The sequence below is a fragment of the Acinonyx jubatus genome, chromosome E2, assembly GCF_027475565.1.
Source record: "Acinonyx jubatus isolate Ajub_Pintada_27869175 chromosome E2, VMU_Ajub_asm_v1.0, whole genome shotgun sequence".
NCBI lineage: Eukaryota > Metazoa > Chordata > Mammalia > Carnivora > Felidae > Acinonyx > Acinonyx jubatus.
The window spans coordinates 58,296,281-58,316,559 of record NC_069396.1 but is presented as its reverse complement, the minus strand read 5'-3'; the positions used below and the strand labels follow the sequence as shown (position 1 = coordinate 58,316,559).

Here is a 20,279-nt window from a genome sequence, read left to right as displayed (position 1 = left end):
GGGTAGGGGCAGAGAGGGGAGAGACACAGAATCCGAAGCAGACTCCAGGCTCTGAGCTAGTCAGCACAGAGCGCCACGCAGGGCTCGAACTCACGGACCATGAGATCATGACCTGAGCTTAACGAAACGATCCACCCAGGCGCCCCTAGACAGAGAGAGAATCTTAAGCAGACTCCCACTTGCGCTTTTTCTTTCTCTCTCTCTAAAAAAGAATAAAAAGAGCAGTCTACAAAAGAGAAAAACCATCAAACCTGGGTGGTGGGGGTGAGAGGGCTGGCTATCCACATCGTATCAAATGTGCAATGCCCCGTCTTGGAGAGAGTGACAATCTTTTTGTTCCTTCCAGACACAAACAGTGCAGGCTCTGCCCGAGGGTCATTATCCAAATAAGAAAGGGGACCACTGCCTTCCCAAAACGGAGACTTTCCTGGCCTGACTCTAGCATGTCTCACGCTGTCCTTAACTGCCCTCTCCGTTCTGACCCTGGTGGTGTTTGTGAGGCATTGAAACCCCCCTGGTCAAAGCCAACAAGCGGACCCTCAGCAATGCCCTCCTGTCTCCCCCATGCTCTGCTTCCTCTGCCCCTTGCTCTTCCTCGGCTGCCCCACTGCTGCCACCTGCCTCATCCATCCGACAGACCACATCTGCAGCTGGGTTCACGGTGGCCCTGTCCCCCATCTCAGTCAAGACCATCACTGTAGTCATGGTCAACAAGCAGGGTCCAGAGGTGAGCGGGTCCTTGCACAGCTCACTCCTCTGCTCCTCGTCCAAGGGGTTCTCTTGGGGTCGGCCTGGGGATGTCTCCCCCGTTCCTGGACAAGGACCCTCAGTCTTCACTCGGCCACATCACCATCCAGTGTAATGAGGGCTCTGATGCCGCCTCCTACTGTGTCCACCTTCTGCCCTGTTACCTGGGCTTCTTGATCCTGGGACCCCTGCTGTTGCTTTCTGGGTAAGAAACCTGCCTGACACCTTCGGTGAAGTCAAGTTCCTCACCTTCAGTATGCTGGTGTCCAGCAGTGTCTGGGTGGCCCTCCTCCCAAGTCGCCACGGCGCCCAGGGCAAGGCCACTCTGGCTGTGGGGATCTTCTCCATCGTGGCCTCCAGCGCCAGGCCACTTGGCTGTATCTTTGCCCCCAAGTGCTGTGTGATCCTCCCTCATCCAAAGGAACACCCTTTGGTCTTTAGAGAAAAGGCCCAAGAGACCAGAAACAAAAGGACCCCATCAGGATCGGGTTAAGATGGTGAAGCAGGATGGAGGCCCTGAGCTTGTCTTGTCCCTGAAATGCAGCTAGATCAGCACCAAGCCATTTTGAACACCTAGGAAACTGATTTTAGGATTAACCCAACAATCTGCATAACCTGAGGCACAGAACTTGGCCATCTGCGGTGCAGAGAGCTGAAATGGGAGAAAGAAAAACCGTGGAGGGTAGGAAACTGTTTTTGCAGAGAGAAGACAGAGGAAGAGAAAGGGGAGAGTGTGGCGCATTGGGGATTGTGCAAGAAAAGCACTCCCCTGAAAGCAGCTGGAGAGAAAGAGACAGAAAGAGTGAAAACACTCAGAGGGGACTGAACAAGAAATCTGTTCCCCAAAACCATTGAGGAGAAGAAAGGAGAGGGTTTCGATGCCACCAGCATTCTATAAACAGTGGAGCACAGAGTCTGAAGCTCCAGATTTCAGTGCCTGGCAGTGCTCTGGCAAGGAAATAGGACAAATCGCCAGGAGCAGGCAGTGGGGTCTGAGGGATCTGTGTGCCACACAGGGAGAAATGGTTCCCCTACTTGTAGTGCATTTGGTAGAAGCCATACAGCCTGGCCTCATCACAGGCAAAGGTCCCAGAGGACCCTGGAGAGCAGCCGCATTTGTTGGTATTGGGACAAAGACACCAGAGGAGTGCAGTGACAACTGGTGCCAGCTGTGTGTTATGATTTGACTTAATCTCTGAACCTCTGCTGCTATGTGATTGCATGAACATTTTCTGGGGCAAGCTGGCACCTGGCCATTGATCTGTAAGACCCTCCCCCAGAGGGCTGGCACGGGTCCAAGCCACAAGGGTCTGTGGGGGTTTTCAACGTTTATTTATTTTTGGGACAGAGAGAGACAGAGCATGAACGGGGAAGGGGCAGAGAGAGAGGGAGACACAGAATTAGAAACAGGCTCCAGGCTCTGAGCCATCAGCCCAGAGCCTGACGCGGGGCTCGAACTCACCGACCGCGAGATTGTGACCTGGCTGAAGTCGGACGCTTAACCGACTGCGCCACCCAGGCGCCCCCTGTGGGGGTTTTCAAACACAACCCCATCTAAGATAAAACTCTGGAGGGAGGTGCCACCTAGCAGGCAGAGCTTGGACACTGACAGGGTAGAGGCAGGAAGTGAACGGAGGCCTGAGACAAAGGTAGGGTGCTTGATCATGGGGTGGCGAGTGAACCAAGTTCCTGTGCTGGAGACTAGGGAGTTGGGTGAAGTCATTTCCACCTCTCCCTCCCCCGCCGGCATGTGCACTACATTGGTCCACCCCAGTAAGCTAAGCAGCGCCACCTAGTGGAAAATGGGGCCATTACACCACGCCCACCCCCCACTCCCCACCCAACTGCGCCCTCCAAGCACATCCCCTAGAAGACCACCAAAGTCACTCCACCCACTTAGAGTATGGACTACAGAACCCTTCATAGTTTCAGTCCTAAGGGAAACTGGATGTAACATCATTCAAGTTTCATTCTGTTTGCTGGCTCGTTTATTCGTTTCCTTTGCTTGTTTTTTGCTTAAATTATTTATTTCCTTTTTTTTTCTTTTTTCCCCCCTTTCTTTTTTTCTTCCTCATTCTTGGATACAGAAAGAGAAATTTTTATTTTTGTTTTCTTACTTTATTTTTTGTTTTTCAAATTTTTTATTCTATTTCATTTTGTTTACTTCATTTTATTCTATTTTATTATATAAATTTTTTTAATTTTAAAAATTTACTTAACTTTTTTCTTCTCTTTCCCTTTTTCCTCTATCCTATTGAGCTTCTTTCAATAAGCTTCTTTCAAAACACACCTAAGATCTAGCTTCCTTTATTCAATTTTTTGTTTTGTTTTTAATTTTTTAAATTTATTTTATTAATATTTTTTTCTTTCTTCAAAATGACAAGGGACACCTGGGTGGCTCAGTTGGCTGGGCATCCGACTTCGGCTCAGGTCATGATCTCAGTCTGTGGGTTTGAGCCCCCACATTGGGCTCTGTGCTGACAGCTCAGAGCCTGGAGCCTACTTTGGATTCTGTGTCTCCCTCTCTCTCTGCCCCGCCTCCACTTGTGTTCTGTCTCTCTCTCTCAAAAACAAATAAAATGTAAAAAAATAATTAACAAAATGACAATATGAAGGAATTCACCCCAAAGAAAGAACAGGAAGAAATGACAGCCAGGGACTTAATCAACACAGATATGAGCAAGATGTCTGAACTAGAATTTAAAACCACGATAATAACAATACTAACTGGGGTTGAAAAAGCATAGAATCCCTTTCTGCGGAGATAAAAGAAATAAAATCTAGTCAGGACGAAATTCAAAATGCTATAACCAAGATGCAATCACGACAGCAAGGATGGATGAAGTAGAGCATAAAATCAGTGATTTAGGAGATAAAATTATGGAAAATAATGAAGCAGAAAAAAGAGGGAAACAAAGGCAAAAGATCACAATACAAGACTTAGAGAACTCAGTCACTTATTAAAAAGGAATAACATCCAAATTATAGAAGTTCCAGAAGACAAAAAGAGAGAAAAGGGGGCAGAAAGTTTATGTGAGCAAATTATAGCAGAAAACTTTCCTAATCTGGGGAAGGACAGAGACATCAAAATTCAAGAACCACAGAGAACTCCCATTAGATTCCACAAAACCAACCATCACCAAGGCATATTATAGTCAAATTCACAAAATACACAGACAAGGAAAAAATGAAAGCTGCACAGGAGAAAAGTCCTTAACCTCTAAGGGAAGCAGATCAGGTTCAGAGCAGACCTATCCACAGAAAATTGGCAGGCCAGAAAGGAATGGCAGTATATATTCAATGTGTTGAACTGGAAAAAGTGCAGCCAAGAATCCTTTATCCAGCAAGGCTGCCATTCAGGATAGAAGGAGGGATAAAGAGTTTCCCAGACAAAACCTAAAGGGAGTTCATGACCACTAAACCAGCTCTGCAATAAATTCTAAGGGGAACCCTTGAGTGGAGAAAAGACAAAAAACAAAACAAAACAAAACAAAAAACAAAGCAACAAAGACTAGAAAGGACCAGAGAACACTGCCAGAAACACCAACTCAACAGGCAACACAATGGCACTAAATTCATATCTTTCAGTACTCACTCTAAATGTGAATGGAATAAACACTCCAATCAAAAGTCATAGGGTATCACAATGACCCATTGTGAAAACAAGACCCATCTATATGCTGCTTATAAGACACTCATTTTAGACCTAAAGAAACCGGCAGATTGAAAGTAACACTATGGAGAACTATCTATTATTCTAATGGTCATCAAAAGAAAGCTGGAGTAGCCATACTTATATCAGACAAACTAGATTTTAAAACAAAGACTGTAACAAGAGATGAATAAGGGGATTATATTGTAATTAAGGGGTCTATCCACCAAGAAGATCTAAAAATTATAAATATTTATGCCCCCAATGTGATAGGACCCAAATATATAAATCAATTAACCACAAACATAAAGAAACTCATTGATAATAATACAATAGTAGAGGACTTCAACACCCCACTTACAACAATGGACATATCATCTAAGCAGAAAATCAACAAGGAAACAATGGCTTTGAATGACACACTGGACCAGATGGACTGAACAGATATATTCAGAACATTTCATCCTAAAGCAGCAGAATACACATTCTTCTTAAGTGCACATGGAACATTCTCCAGAAGAGATCAGATAGTAGGTCACAAATAAGCTCTCAACAAGTACAAAAGGATCAAGATCATATCATGCACATTTTCAGACCTCAATGCTATGAAACTCGAAATCAACCACAAGAAAAAAACTGTAAAGACCATGAATACTTGGAGATTAAAGAACATCCTACTATAGAATGAATGGGTTAACCGAGAAATTAAAGAGGAAATTAAAAAGTACATGGAAACCAACGAAAATGAAAACACGACAGAACAAAACCTCTGGGACAGGTGGTCATAAGAGGGAAGTATAATGCAATTCAGGCCTTCCTAAAGAAGGAAAAAAGGTCTCAAATACACAGCCTAACTTAACACCTAAAAGAGCTAGAAAAAGAACAAAGCCCAGACCAGTAGGAAAAAAGAAAGAAATAATAAAGATTAGAGCAGAAATTAATGATACCGAAATCGAAAAACAAGAATAGATCAATGAAACCAGGAGCTAGTTCTTTGAAAGAATGAACAAAACTGATAAACCCCTAGCCAGATTGATCAAAAAGAAAAAGGAACCAAATAAATAAAATCAAAAATGAAAAAGGAGAGATTACAACCAATACCGCAGAAATACAAACAATAATATAGAATATTATGAGCAATTATATGCCAACAAATTGGGCAATCTGGAAGAAATGGACAAATTCCTAGAAACATATAAACTACCAAAACTGAAACAGAAAGAAATAGAACATTTGAACAGATCCATAACTAGTAAGGAAGTTGAATCAGTAATCAGAAATCTCCCAACAAACAATAGTCCAGGGCCGGATGCCTTTCCAGGGGAATTCTACCAAACATTTAAAGAAGAGTTAACACCTATTCTTTTGAAGCTGTTCCAAAAAATAGAAATGGAAAACTTCCAAACTCATTCTATGAAGCCAACATTACCTTTATTACAAAACCAGACAAAGACCCCACTAAAAAGGAGAACTACAGACCAATTTCCCTGATGAACATGGATGTAAAAACTCTCAACAAGATACTAGCAAACTAGATCCAACAATATATTAAGAGAATTATTCATCACAATCAAGTGGGATTTATTCCTAGGATGCAGGACTGGTTCAATATCCACAAATCAATCAATGTGTTACATCACATTAATAAAAGAAAGGATAAGAACCACATGATCCTCTCAATAGATGCAGAGAAAGCATTTGACAAAATACAGCATCCTTTCTTGATAAAAACCCTCAAGAAAGTACGGATGGAAGGATCATACTTCAAGATCATAAAGGCCACATATGAAAAACCTACCGCTAATATCATCCTCAATGGGGAAAAACTGAGAGCTTTCCCCCTAAGGTCAGGAACATGACAAGGATGTCCACTCTCACTCTCACCTCTGTTATTCAACGTAATGTTGGAAGCCCTAGCCTCAGCTCTCAGACAACACAAAGAAATAAAAGGCATCCAAATCGTCCAGATGGAGGTCAAACTTTCATTCTTCACCGATGACATGGTACTCTATGTGGAAAACCCAAAAGACCACCAAAAAAACGTGCTAGAACTGATCTATGAATTCAGCAAAGTTGCAGGATATCAAATCAATGTAAAGAAATCGGTTGCATTTCTATACACCAATAATGAAGAAACAGAGAAATCAAGGAATCAATCCCATTTGCAATTGCGTTAAAAACCATAAAATACCAAGGAATAAACCTAACCAAAGAGGTGAAAAATCTATACACTGAAAACTATAGAAAGCTTATGAAAGAAATTGAAGAGAACACACAAAAAAAATGGAAAAATATTCCATGCTCGTGGATTGGAAGAACAAATATTGTTAAAATGTCGATACTACCCAAAGCAATCTACGTATTCAATGCAATCCTTATCAAAATAACACCAGAATTCTTCACAGAGCTAGAACAAACATTCCTAAAATTTGTATGGAACCAGAAAAGACCCCGAATAGCCAAAGCAATCCTGAAAAAGAAAACGAAAGCTGGAGGCATCACAATTCCAGACTTCAAGCTGCATTACAAAGCTGTAATCATCAAGATAGTACGGCACTGGCACAAAAACAGATACTTAGATCAATGGAACAGAATAGAGAACCCAGAAATGGATCCATAAACGTATGACCAACTAATCTTTGACAAAGCAGGAAAGAATATCCAATGGAATAAAGACAGTCTCTTCAGCAAGTGGTGCTGGGAAAACTGGACAGTGACACGCAGAAAAAATGAACCTGGACCACTTTCTTACACCATACACAAAAATAAGCTCAAAATGGATGAAAGACCTAAACGTAAAACAGGAAGCCATCAAAATTCTAAAGGAGAAAACAAGCAACAACCTCTTTGACCTCGGCTGCAATAACTTATTACTTGACATGTCTCCGGAGGCAAGGGAAACAAAAGCAAAAATGAACTACTGGGACCTCATTAAAATAAAAAGCTTCTGCACACCGAAGGAAACAATCAGCAAAACTAAAAGGCAACCGACAGAATGGAAGAAGATATTTGCAAACGACATTTCAGATAAAGAGTCAATATCCAAAATCTATAAAGAACTTATCAAACTCAACACCCAAAAAAACAAATAATCCAGTGAAGAAATCGTCAAAAGACATGAATACACACTTTTCCAAAGAAGACATCCAAATGGCTAACAGACACATGAAAAAATGCTCACCATCACTCATCATGAGGGAAATGCAAATCAAAACCACAATGAGATACCACCTCACACCTGTCAGAATGGCTAACATTAACAACTCACGCAAAACAGATGTTAGCGAGGATGTAGACAAAGAGGATCTCTTTTGCATTGCTGGTGGGAATGCAAGCTGGTACAGCCACTCTGGAATGAAGGTTCCTCAAAAAATTAATACTAGAACTACCCTATGACCCAGCAATTGCACTACGAGGTATTTACCCAAGGGATACGAGAGTGCTGATTTGAAGGGGCACATGCACCCTGATGTTTATAGCAGCACTATTGACAATAGCCAAAGTATGGAAAGAGCCCAAATATCCATTGACTAATGAGTGGATAAAGCTGTGGTATATATGTATATATATGTGTGTATATATGTATATATATAATGGAATACTGCTCGGCGATCAAAAAGAATGAAATCCTGCCATTTTCAACTACATGGTTGGAACTAGAGGGTATTATGCTAAGCGAAATTAGTCAGAGAAAGACAAATATCATATGACTTCACTCATATGAGGACGTTAAGATACAAAACAGATGAACACAAGGGAAGGGAAGCAAATATAATATAAAAACAGAGAGGGAGACAAACTATAAGAGACTCTTAAATAAAGAGAGCAAAGTGAGGGTTGCTGGCAGGGTATTGGGTGCAGGGAAGGGCTAAAAGGGTGAGGGGCATTAAGGAGTGCACTTGTTGGGATGAGCACTAGGTGTCATATGTAAGTGATGAATCACTGAATTCTATTCCCAAAATCATTATTAGAGTATATGTTAACTTGGGATGGATGGATTGGATGGATTGGATGGATGGATGACCCCATCATACATAGCCTGTTTGTTGCAGAGAAATTATAACCTGATTATACAAAATACCCCCAAAAATCAATAAAACAAATGACTTATTTGAAAAAAAAAAGAAATGAAAATGAAAAATGAAAAAATGAAATACAGACAGGCAATTTACAGAAGCAAAACCTGAATCATCAATGATTAGTAAAAAGCTGCTAAGTTTGATTAGAAATCAAAAATAAATTTAAACCACCATGGAGTACTCCTCATGACAATGCCAAAAACTACAAGTCTGTAATCACTGTTGACCAGGATGTAGACACACACATACACACACACACACAGAAAGGATTTGATAAACTTGGCACCTGTTAAAGAATATTTCCAGAATGAATTCTTAAGTAAAATTAGGAAGGTATAAATGAGTGTCAACTGGGGTGCTTAGCTGACTCAGTGGAGCATGTGACCCTAGATCTCGGGGTTGTGAGTTAGAGCCCCACGTTGGGTGGAAGGATTACTTAAAAAAATAAAAAAATTGTGACTTTTGAACCATGTGGACATTTTACATGTTCAAACATAAAATAAAATTTAAAAAAAGTCAAAACACCACCTATAAAAATAGGGAGGGGGGCATTCAACCTCTCTGTGCCTGTCTCCTCCTTTGCAAAATGTGGATAACAACAGAATCCACCTTAAGGACTTGGTATAGAAACTCAATGAAGTAATCAATATATTGCACTTAGCAAAATCTCTAACATGTGCTCAGAGCTAAATAAAGGTTCCTATTATAAATTGATGATTTTAAAGTTGAGCTAATAATCACTATCCTTTAAGTTGCAGGGAAAATTATACGACAATAATGCAGGTAAAGCATGGGGCACATAATAGGCAATTAATAAAAAACCACTACAACTTAAGATTCTCTGGAGAAACAGACCAATAGGATATATATAAAGAGATTTCTTTTTTTTCTTTTTTTAAAATATAATTTAGGGGCGCCTGGGTGGCTCAGTCGGTTAAGCGGCCGACTTCAGCTCAGGTCACGATCTCACGGTCCGTGAGTTCGAGCCCTGCGTCGGGCTCTGGGCTGATGGCTCAGAGCCTGGAGCCTGCTTCCGATTCTGCGTCTCCCTCTCTCTCTGCCCCTCCCCCGTTCATGCTCTGTCTCTCTGTGCCTCAAAAATAAATAAAACGTTAAAAAAAATTTTTTTAAATATAATTTATTGTCAAATTGGCTAACGTACAGGTGCTCTTGGTTTTCTGAGTAGATTCCCGTGATTCATTGCTTACATACAACACACAGTGCTTCTTAGGACCAATCGGCTCATGTGTTTATGGGGTCTGAGAAGACCCACAGCTTGCCATCTGCTCGCTGGAGACCCATGAAAGCCAGTGTTGTAAATTCCACACCAAGGGGTCAGCCTGAGACAGAATTTGCCCCTTCCTCAGCCTTTTTTGTTTTATTCAGGCCCACAGTGGATTGGGTAATGGCAACCACGAAGGCAGGGTCTTTGGCTTTACTCAGTCTACTGATTCAAATGCTAACATCTTCTGCAAACACCCTCACAGACTCACAGAAATCACCTTTTTTTTTTCCAGAGTTTATTTTTAAGTAATCTCCACCCAACGTGTGGCTTGAAGTCACAACCCCGAGACCAAGAGTCACATACTCCAGTGCTGAGCCAGTCAGGCACCCCTCAGAAATCATCTTTAACCAAGTATCTGAGCAGCCCATGATCCAGTCAAGTTGACACATAAAATTAACCACCGCAATCACCAAAAATGGGGGTGAGGTTAAGATTTATTCTAAAAGTCATACATGACCATATAACTAGATGTCACAAAAATGATGGGTCATGGGCTATAGTCAGACTCCGGATGTGTCTGGCCAACACAGTGTTTGCAAAACAATTTCTATTAGTGCCCATCTCTAAAAATAGAGACTCTTTCCACATGAATTGGAGTTCCTTGGGGTGAAAAAAAATCACAGTTTAGGGGAATTCTAGGTAAGTCTGCATCCCCACATAGCAGCACTCTGCTGGACATGTGGGATGGATTCCGTCCACAACTATCCCCATCGCTCTCTACGTCTCACACCCTGCCAGCACCCCTCACTTGCAGCATTTGCCTGCCCCGCACGGGGAGCCGAGTTTGAGAACACCTGCGTGCAAGCAATATCCCTCAGCCCGGCTGAGCAATTGCGGGATGTGGCCACCAGGTGGCACCATGGCTGTGTGCTGCTCAACCACTAGATGGCACTCCATAGCTTTAGGAAAAGCAACTACCATCTACTGAGCTCCTACTGTGTGCTGGGAGCATCAGATGTGACTTCCTTAAATCCTCACAAGTGTACATAGGGAGTTGTGCCTCCTATATGGTGGCGGGGGCGGGGGGAACTGAGGCTCAGAGAGAGGCCCCATTTATAAGACCGGACAAAGCATCTCTCTGGGTGGCCAGAAGGGTTCAAGGCCATACTGGGTGTCAAGCGTTCAGCCTAACTTCTGCTGCACAGTGTGTGCTTGACAAATGGCACTTAGTTGCTATATTATTACCACAGTTGCTTGGTTATTATTAGCAGATGCATCTGACCATCAGTTCTGCTGGTTGCTCCCAACAGTGAAGGAACCCTGACATTGAGCTGGTCCATAGCCACCCTGAGTCAAGGCTACCCTTCTTAGCCTCCCTCACAGCCGGTGTTAATGGAACACGGGCAGAGTGATGTATCCCCTTTATGCCCACTTTCATGTGACCTCTCCCTTCCTTTAGATTGCACTGCACTTCCTCCCAGAAATCCTCCCTGGGGTAACCCCCACTCTGCCTCCCCTCTCCCAGCTTGGGTGGAGGAAGTATTTATTAGCTTGTGGTCCCTCAGGATCCTATACTTTTCCTCATCTCAGAGCTTTTCACACTCACGGCTGCCCATTTGTTTGTCTGCCCAACCTCTGCCCACACCACCTCACCCCAAAGGACTCTGAGGTGCAGGAACAAATGAGGAAATTCATCTTGGGGTAGAAGAATCTCTACCCCTGTGGTTCCCACTCTGGACTGAGCACCTGAGGAACTCTTTCTTCTTTCCAGCTTGATTATCACTGGCACATGATACTGTGTAAGTTTAAGGTGCACAGTGTGTTGACTGGATACAATTACACTGCAAAATGGTTAACACCACTGTTAGCTAACACCTCCATCCAGTCACACAAATACCATTTCTTTAAAAAATTGGGGGGCGCCTGGGTGGCTCAGTCGGTTAAGCGTCCGACTTCGGCTCAGGTCATGATCTCGCGGTCCGTGAGTTCGAGCCCTGCATCAGCTCTGGGCTGATGGCTCAGAGCCTGGAGCCTGCTTCCGATTCTGTGTCTCCCTCTCTCTCTGACCCTCCCCCGTTCATGCTCTGTCTCTCCCTGTCTCAAAAATAAATAAACATTAAAAAAATTTTTTTTTAAATTAAAAAAAAAATGAATAAATAAAAATAAAAAATTGGAGCAGCACCACCTGGGGCCAAATGAAGCCCAGTGTTTGGGATGGAGCCCCCCACGTGATTCCAAACTGCATGAGGTAAAGGAAATGTTATAAGGGTGCTGTGCAGACCCTTGGTTATTCTGTCAAGGTCTTGTTAGAGTCAAAAGAAAGAAGGGATCTTTCTTGGGGGAATGGGGCCCCAGGAATCTAGAATGGGGTTACATGTTCCAATCAACACCGATTGTAATGCCTTTTGGTTTTTTTCCCCACTTGCCACCACAAGAAGTTCTCTGACACCAGCTGGGGGTCCTACAATTTCAACTCTTTTTTTTAATTTTTTTTTTAACGTTAATTTATTTTTGAGACAGAGAGAGACAGAGCATGAACGGGGGAAGGGCAGAGAGAGGGAGACACAGAATCGGAAACAGGCTCCAGGCTCTGAGCTGTCAGCACAGAGCCCGACGCAGGGCTCGAACTCACGGACCACGAGATCATGACCTGAGCTGAAGTCGGCCGCTCAACCGACTGAGCCACCCAGGCGCCCCTCAACTCTTTTTTAAAAAATTCCTTTTAATGTTTGTTTATTTTTGAGAGAGAGGGAGAGAGACATAACGCGTGAGCAAGGGAGGGGCCGAGAGAGAGAGGGAGACGTAGAATTTGAAGCAGGCTCCAGGCTCTGAGCTGTCAGCAGAGAGCACGATGCGGGGCTCAAACTCAGACCACGAGATCATGACCTGAGCCGAAGTCAGATGCCCAACCGATTGAGCCGCCCAGGCGCCCCCAATTCAACTCAATTCTAACACCTTACCAGAAATAGCGTGACATCCCACAGTGAAGGGCTCACTCCTACAAGACTGGCCCCACAACCTTCATACACCAATCCAGGTTGTCTCCTGTGCTTCTGGCCAACCGGCTGTCAATCAGAGGTTCCCACGACGCCCTCCTCAGGTTCAATTAATTTGCTAGAGCAGTTCACAGAATCCAGAGAAACATTTTACTCACTAGATTAGTGATTTATGATAAAAGCACAGAACTCGAGAACAGCCAGATGTAAGGGATGCTCGGGACCAGGTACAGAGAAAGGGTGTCTGGGTCTCTCCAACATCTCCACATGTTCACCAACCTGAAAGCTGCCAGAACCCCATGCTTTTGGGGTTTTAGGGCAGCTCCATTATATAGGCATGATCAATTAAATCACTGGCCATTGGTGTTTGATCCAACCACCAACTCCTCTCCCCACCCAGAGATCAGGGGGGTGGGGGCTGGAAGTTCCAACCCTCCAGGACTTGGTCAGTTCTCTTGGCAACCAGTCCCACCCCTACGTGCTTTCAGAAAGTCACCTCATGAACATGTTCAAGGCACCTTCATCACTCAATTCCAAGGAAATTCCAAGGTTTTAGGAGATCTGTGCCAGAAATGGGGATGAAGACCAAATAAATTGTTATTATAAATCACACATGTATATCACTATGTAATCACTGTAACATCAGAGGTAGAAAACAGCAAGGCTAACGGGAGGTTCTGACATTCAGCGGACGAGCAGGCTATACACTTGTTTTGTGGCCCTGCCCAAGTGGGACAGCCCGCTCTGGGCTGGATTTTCTTGTTGATGAAACGGGGATTGTCGAGAGTAGACTACATTCGTGGGACTACAGCGAAGGTGCGGTAACGTAAGTGCTTTACCCACTTTGGCACATAGTGAATATTCAGTACATGACAGCTACTATTAGCAATATGAATTGTATTAAACAGATACTATGTGTCATCTTGGTAAGCAATTAGGCGCCAGCCACTTCACATTTACTATCAGAAGAAAAACAAGTGAAACCACCACCAACGGTTATTGGACTCGTGTGGCGGGCACTGTTTTTAAGAGCTGTAGTTATTAGCCTGTTTACTCTGTGATAATCCCGGGAGGTGACATAACCTACCGTCCTGAACAGGAGGACTGCTCGCCATCACCTCCGTAGCCAGGTAGCTACAGAGCCAAGATCCTGACGCAGGTCGGCAAGCACTGTGTGGACTCACAACACGATGCATCAGATCAAGCGGCAGGAGGGGAAAGACAGCGCAGAAGGGGGTAAAGGACGCCACTTCAAGATGTGCCTCCTTGACAAGGCAGACACAAGACAAGCTCTAAAAACAGAGTAGAGGCTACCCCTTTTTTTTTTTAATTTTTTTTAACCTTTATTTATTTTTGAGACAGAGAGAGACAGAGCATGAGCGGGGGAGGGGCAGAGAGAGAGGGAGACACAGAATCGGAAGCAGGCTCCAGGCTCTGAGCCATCAGCCCAGAGCCCGACACGGGGCTCGAACTCACGGACCGCGAGATCGTGACCTGAGCTGAAGTCGGACACTTAACCGACTGAGCCACCCAGGCGCCCCGAGGCTACCCCTTTTCAATCTCTAGGAAACCCTGGACCAATGGGAAAGGCTGGACTTCAGTCTGCACTACAACCCACTCTTGCTTACTGTGCTTTCCCTGGTGCCCTCCCGTAACTAACGCCCAGGAAAATCTTTTGTCTTCAGTTGAAGATGGTATTGAAGGCAATGGCTTCTACCATTTCGCAGTTACTGTTTTCCTGGGTCTCTCCCGTGTGCACAGGAGGTGTGTATGTATGTTATTAAACTTTTGTTTTCCTCCTGTTAATCTGTCTTCTATCAATTTAATTATTAGACCAGCCAAAGAACCTACAGGGGAGGTTCCGCCTGGGAGTGAAGTGAGGTCCAGGTCTCAGTATTTTGTTTGGTCTATGAGAAGCACTCCAAATGGCAGCTCACATCAGCATTAATAAAGCAGTAGCATGGTCCAGATCACTGGTCAGTTTGTTTTTTTTAAGCAGCCCAGCTATTATTGGGGTACATGGGTAGCTCTGTTGGTTGAGCATCTGACTTTGGCTCAGGTAATGATCTGGTGGTCTGTGAGTTCAAGCCACACTTAGGGCTCTCTGCTGTCAGTGAAGAGCCTGCTTCAGATCCTCTGTCCCCTCTCTCTGTCCCTCCCCTGCTTGCATTCTCTCTCAAAAAAAAAAAAAAAAAAAGGCAGCCCAACCATTATCAAATGACTTCTTGCCTAAGCGGGGGGGGGGGGGGGGGGGGGGTGCGGATAACAACAGGCTCTTTCAATACCTTCCCCAGCCCACCCTCCACAGGAGTGCTGTAGTTGGAACACTACCAGCCTAATTCTAGATCAGACCTAATGGGGGGTGGGGATAAATCATAATAGCATTAGAGGGAATTAGATTATTTGGGGTTGGGGGTCATAGGTTGAAGGCACAACACGGCCCCACATCAGGGCTCCTGGCTTCTGCACAAGTTGGCTACAAATTCAGAGGGTCCCACTACTATGGGGCTAGTGGACTCCCAGAACTCAGGAAAGCACCATACTTACAGTTACAGTTTTATTATAAAAAATATGTTGGGGAAGACAAAATTTCCTTTCTCCTTCAAAGGTTTTTCTGGCTGGTCTAAGAATTAAACTGACATGAGATAGATTAATAGGAGAAAAACAAATTTAATTTTGAACACACGGGATCCCCACATACATAAAAGAGAGAGGTTTCAAGACAGAAAGGTAAGATGAGGTACCCATGCCATCCTGAGCTAAGGAGTGGGATCGGGGGCTGGGGCTTCAAAGGGGAGCAGGGCAATAAGAACAGATGTTTGGTAAGTAGATGTTTACCCTGCCATACAGATGGGTCACTCAGGTAATAACGCTTATTCTGGAAAGACCCCCAATTTAGATTCTTCTAGGCAGTTAAGGGAGGGGTAAGTTTCTCCTGAGCCTGCAGGGTCTTGACTACCTTCAACTCAAAATAGTCCACATGCCAAACTGGAACCTTTTGGGGAGCCTTGCAAGGAACACCTTCACAATTATTTAGATGAAGGGGTTAGTTGCTGAATGAAGGAAGGCAAAGTAGGCAAAGGCCTCAGGAATGAAAACATTAATGAGAGTTAGAGCACAACAGACCTTTATAGATGACCTGGTCAGTGTTTCTCCAACCTAATACGTTAGAATCTTCTGAGGAGTTTTAAAACACAATGCGCTGGGTCACAACCACCACAATTTGAACTCATCTCCAGAGGTGGATCTGAGCACAGTATTATTTTTTAAAATTTATTTATTATTTCGAGACAGAGAGAGACACACACACACACAGTGTGTGTGTGCAGGAGAGACAGAGAGAGGGAGAGACAGAATCACAAACAGGCCCTGCACTGCCAGCATGGAGCCTGATGCAGGGCTCGAACTCATGAACTGTGAGATCATGACCTAAACTGAAGTTGGACACTTAACCAACTGAGCCACCCAGACGCCCCGCACAATATTATCTTCTTTAAGAGCTCCCAAATGGCTCTAATGTAAAACCAAGCTGAGAACCAATGAATGTACAAAGTTGTGGTTTTTTGACGATTTTTATTTAAAAAAAAATTTTTTTTTAATGTTTATTTATTTTTGAGACAGAGACACAGCATGAGCAGGGAAGGGGCAGAGAGAGAGGGAGACACAGAATGTGAAGCAGGCTCCAGGCTCTGAGCTGTCAGCACAGAGCCCAATGTGGGGCTCAAACTCACGAACCGTGAGATCATGACCTGAGCCAAAGTCGGACGCTTAACCGACTGAGCCACCCAGGCGCCCCGAAGATTTTATTTTTAAGTGCTCTCTACACCCAACATGGGGCTCAGACTCACAACCCCAAGATCAAGAGTCACACGCTCCACCAACTGAGCCAGCCAGTCACCCTGTACTAAGTTTTTTTTTTAAATCTTTTTAAAAATCTTTTTAACTTTTTTTTTTTTTTGAGAGAGAGAGAGAGACAGAGGAGAGAGGGGGAGGGGAAGAGAGAGAGGGAGACACAAAATCCGAAGCAGGCTCCAGGCTCTGGGCTGTCAGCACAGAGCCAGACACGGGACTTGAACTCACAAACCACAATCGCTTCTCGGCCTTTTGGCTAAGATCAAGTGTGAACTCACAAACCACAAGATCATGACCTGAGCTAAAGTTGGATGCTTAACCCACTGAGCCACCTAGGTGTCCCTGTGTACTAAGTTCATTTTTTTAAAATTTTTTTTTAATGTTTATTTATTTTTGAGACAGAGAGAGACAGAGCATGAACGGGGGAGGGTCACAGAGAGAAGGAGACACAGAATCCGAAACAGGCTCCAGGCTTTGAGCAGTCAGCACAGAGCCCGACGTGGGGCTCAAACCCACGGACCATGAGATCATGACCTGAGCCGAAGTTGGACGCCCAACCGACCGAGCCACCCAGGCGCCCCCTAAGTTCATTTTTAAGATGAAACTTCATATACTGCCCCAAATGGAAACCCAGTATCACCTGCCATAAAGATAGTCCTAACAGTAAATACAATGAAAACAGATAGAACCTGATAAAAGGGATTGGTAAGCGTTAAGCTGCTACAGATAAACTTACCTCTTCACTGAGAAAGCCTGAAAGAGAAATGAAAAAATAACTTCCTGACCACAGGATTTGGGCCTCCAGAGGTCATAAGGGGCACTGACCTAGTTAAACCCTGATTTCAGAGACAGGGCAAGGGAAACATGACTTAGCCCAATTTTGCTAGACAATTAAAAAAAAAAAACAAAACTGGAGCGTCTGGTTGGTTCAGTCGGTTCGATCCTGGTGTCGGGCTCTGTGCTGACAGCTCGGAGCCTGGAGCCTGCTTTGGATTCTGTGTCTCCCTCTGTCACTGTCCTGGACCCACTCACACTCTGTGTGTCTTTCTCAAGAATAGATAAACATTAGGGGCGCCTGGGTGGCTCAGTCGGTTAAGCATCTGACGTCAGCTCAGGTCGTGATCTCATGGTTCGTGAGTTCAAGCCCCACGACAGGCTCTGTGCTGACAGCTCAGAGCCTGGAGCCTGCTTCAGATTCTGTGTTTCCCTCTCTCTGCCCCTCCCCCAATCACGCTCTGTCTCTGTCTCTCTCTCAAAAATAAATAAACATTATGGTGCAGCCACTCTGGAAAACAGTGTGGAGGCTCCTCAAAAAATTAAAAATAGACCTACCCTATGACCCAGCAGTAGCACTGCTAGGAATTTACTCAAGGGATACAGGAGTGCTGATGCATAGGGGCACGTGTACCCCAATGTTTATAGCAGCACTCTCAACAACAGCCAAATTGTGGAAAGAGCCTAAATGTCCATCAACTGATGAATGGATAAAGAAATTGTGGTTTATATACACAATGGAGTACTATGTGGCAATGAGAAAGAATGAAATCTGGCCCTTTGTAGCAACGTGGATGGAACTGGAGAGTGTTATGCTAAGTGAAATAAGCCATACAGAGAAAGACAGATACCATATGTTTTCACTCTTATGTGGATCCTGAGAAACTTAACAGAAACCCATGGGGGAGGGGAAGGAAAAAAAAGAGGTTAGAGTGGGAGAGAGCCAAAGCATAGGAGACTCTTAAAAACTGAGAACGAACTGAGGGCTGATGGGGGGGTGGGAGGGAGGGGAGGGGGGGATGGGTATTGAGGAGGGCACCTTTTGGGATGAGCACTGGGTGTTGTATGGAAACCAATTTGACAATAAATTTCATATATGAAAAAAAATAAAAGTTATAAAAAAAATAAACATTAAAAAAAAGGCAATGAAGGCATACCTGAGACTAAGAATAAGATGCTGGATACAAAGGGAGGGTAAGGTGGGGTGAGGAGAGAGACATCAGATCTTCTGACTGCAATTCAAAGTGACCTCCAAGTCAACTGAGCTCCCCCTGGTTATTTTACAGATGACGCGAAGATGGACAGGACGGCTTGCCCAAGCAAAGTTAGGGCCAGTGCTTGCACCAGAGTGAGAATTAGAAGTCCGTCCCCATAATTTTCCACTTGAGGAAACTCAGAGCTCCTCAAGGACGAGAACTGACCAGGGTCGTGCAGCAGTGGACGTGACAAGGGCAGATTTCTGGAATTACAGGGTCCTACCACCAAACCCCGTAGCATCCCTCCGGTTAGACAGTCATTGGCTGTGTGCTGAGAAGCAAGATTAACGTTCACAAAACCCACTACGTCCATTTCTCAAATCAACACACCGAGACTCCAGAGTAGGCGAGGGACTTGTCCAAATCCCCAAACCAAAGATGACGACGATGACAATCAGACACTAACACTTGAGAGGTCACGGTGTGCGGGGCACTGTCCTAAGGTTCCATTAGAGAGTCAAATTCTATCATCCCCCTCAATTTGGGGGAAACCGAGGCACAGAGTGTGTGCACCTCGCCCGGGGTCTCAGAGCTAGTAAGGGGCAGAGTAACTCCAAAGATCGTTTCACAAAAGGGGTAACTGAGGCCTACAGAGGACGAAAGGGTCCCAACCCAAACTCCCCGTCGCAGAGGGGGTGGGGGGGGTACAAGTGGGCGACCAGAATCTACGACACCTTCAAATTTGCCCTCTCCCCCTCGATGGGAGCTATGACGTCACATGTCGGTGAGTGGGGGCTGTTACTAGGAGCTTGGGCATTGCATTCGGAAACCCGGGGGTAACCGGGGGTCGCACTCACCTCCGGAGGCACTTCTTTGGAGCCGGCACTTCTGGACTCGTGACCGAGGCCCGGAGAGCCCCGCCTGCGCAGACTTGGCGTCCCTCCACCAGCGCGACCTGCGACACTGCCCAGGCGACCGAGGCTCGCGGACCCCTGGACACCACGGACCGCGAATGCGCGCGGCCAACTCAACGCGCATGTGCGCCCCCGACCTGTCGTTCAAAGCCTGCGGTGTGGCATCTCTGCCAGTCGGAATCCTCCTTCCAGCCTGGCCCCGCCTTATGCGTCAAGCTTCCGGCGTCTGGCTGTCTCCAGGGCAACCATCAGACTGACGGCCTAGGAAAGAGAGGCCCAGAAACTTCTGGGTGTCGTAGACTCAAAGGGGCAGAGAAACAGGAGGTGCCTGGGAGTGAGAAAGGTCTCCGACTCAGGCGTCCCCGCCTCCTTTCCCTGGCCCAGCTCGCCAGGTCCTGCCACAGTGGCCGACCCGTTCGCGAGCGTTGGGGTCGGTTGCAGAGGGCTCTGCCCTCACAGCGGGGATAGCTAAGCTGGCCGCGGTCGCCATGGTAATACCTCTGGCTCGCCGCCCGCCCCTTGCGTGGTGACGTCACGCGCCGAGCCCTGAGGGAAGACAGTGGGCGCATGCGCCTGAGATGGGAGGCGTGAGGTTGAGCGGTGGGCGGAGCCGGGGAGCGGGGCGGAGCCGGGGAGCGGGGCGGAGCCGGGGAGCGGGGCGGAGCCGGGGAGCGGGGCGGAGCCGGGGAGCGGGGCGGAGCCGGGGAGCGGGGCGGAGCCGGGGAGCGGGGCGGAGCCGGGGAGCGGGGCGGAGCCGGGGAGCGGGGCGGAGCCGGGGAGCGGGGCGGAGCCGGGGAGCGGGGCGGAGCCGGGGAGCGGGGCGGAGCCGGGGAGCGGGGCGGAA

At 45.7% G+C, this 20,279-nt stretch overlaps 1 protein-coding gene across 6 annotated transcripts in view; it reads right to left on the bottom strand.

Moving 5' to 3' along the window:
- Window positions 1–19,940, bottom strand: part of ZNF667 (zinc finger protein 667) — a 78,434-nt gene extending 58,494 nt beyond the window's left edge. For 3 of the 6 annotated variants that reach the window (XM_053210626.1, XM_015084061.3, XM_053210627.1), the window contains exon 1: window positions 19,379–19,940. In XM_053210626.1, the coding sequence (XP_053066601.1) occupies window positions 19,379–19,559 (181 nt within the window). In that variant the 5' untranslated portion in view covers window positions 19,560–19,940. The remainder of the gene's footprint in view (window positions 1–19,378) is intronic. The other 3 variants (XM_053210622.1, XM_053210625.1, XM_053210623.1) reach the window with 1 other exon arrangement.
- Window positions 19,941–20,279: the final 339 nt, after the last annotated feature.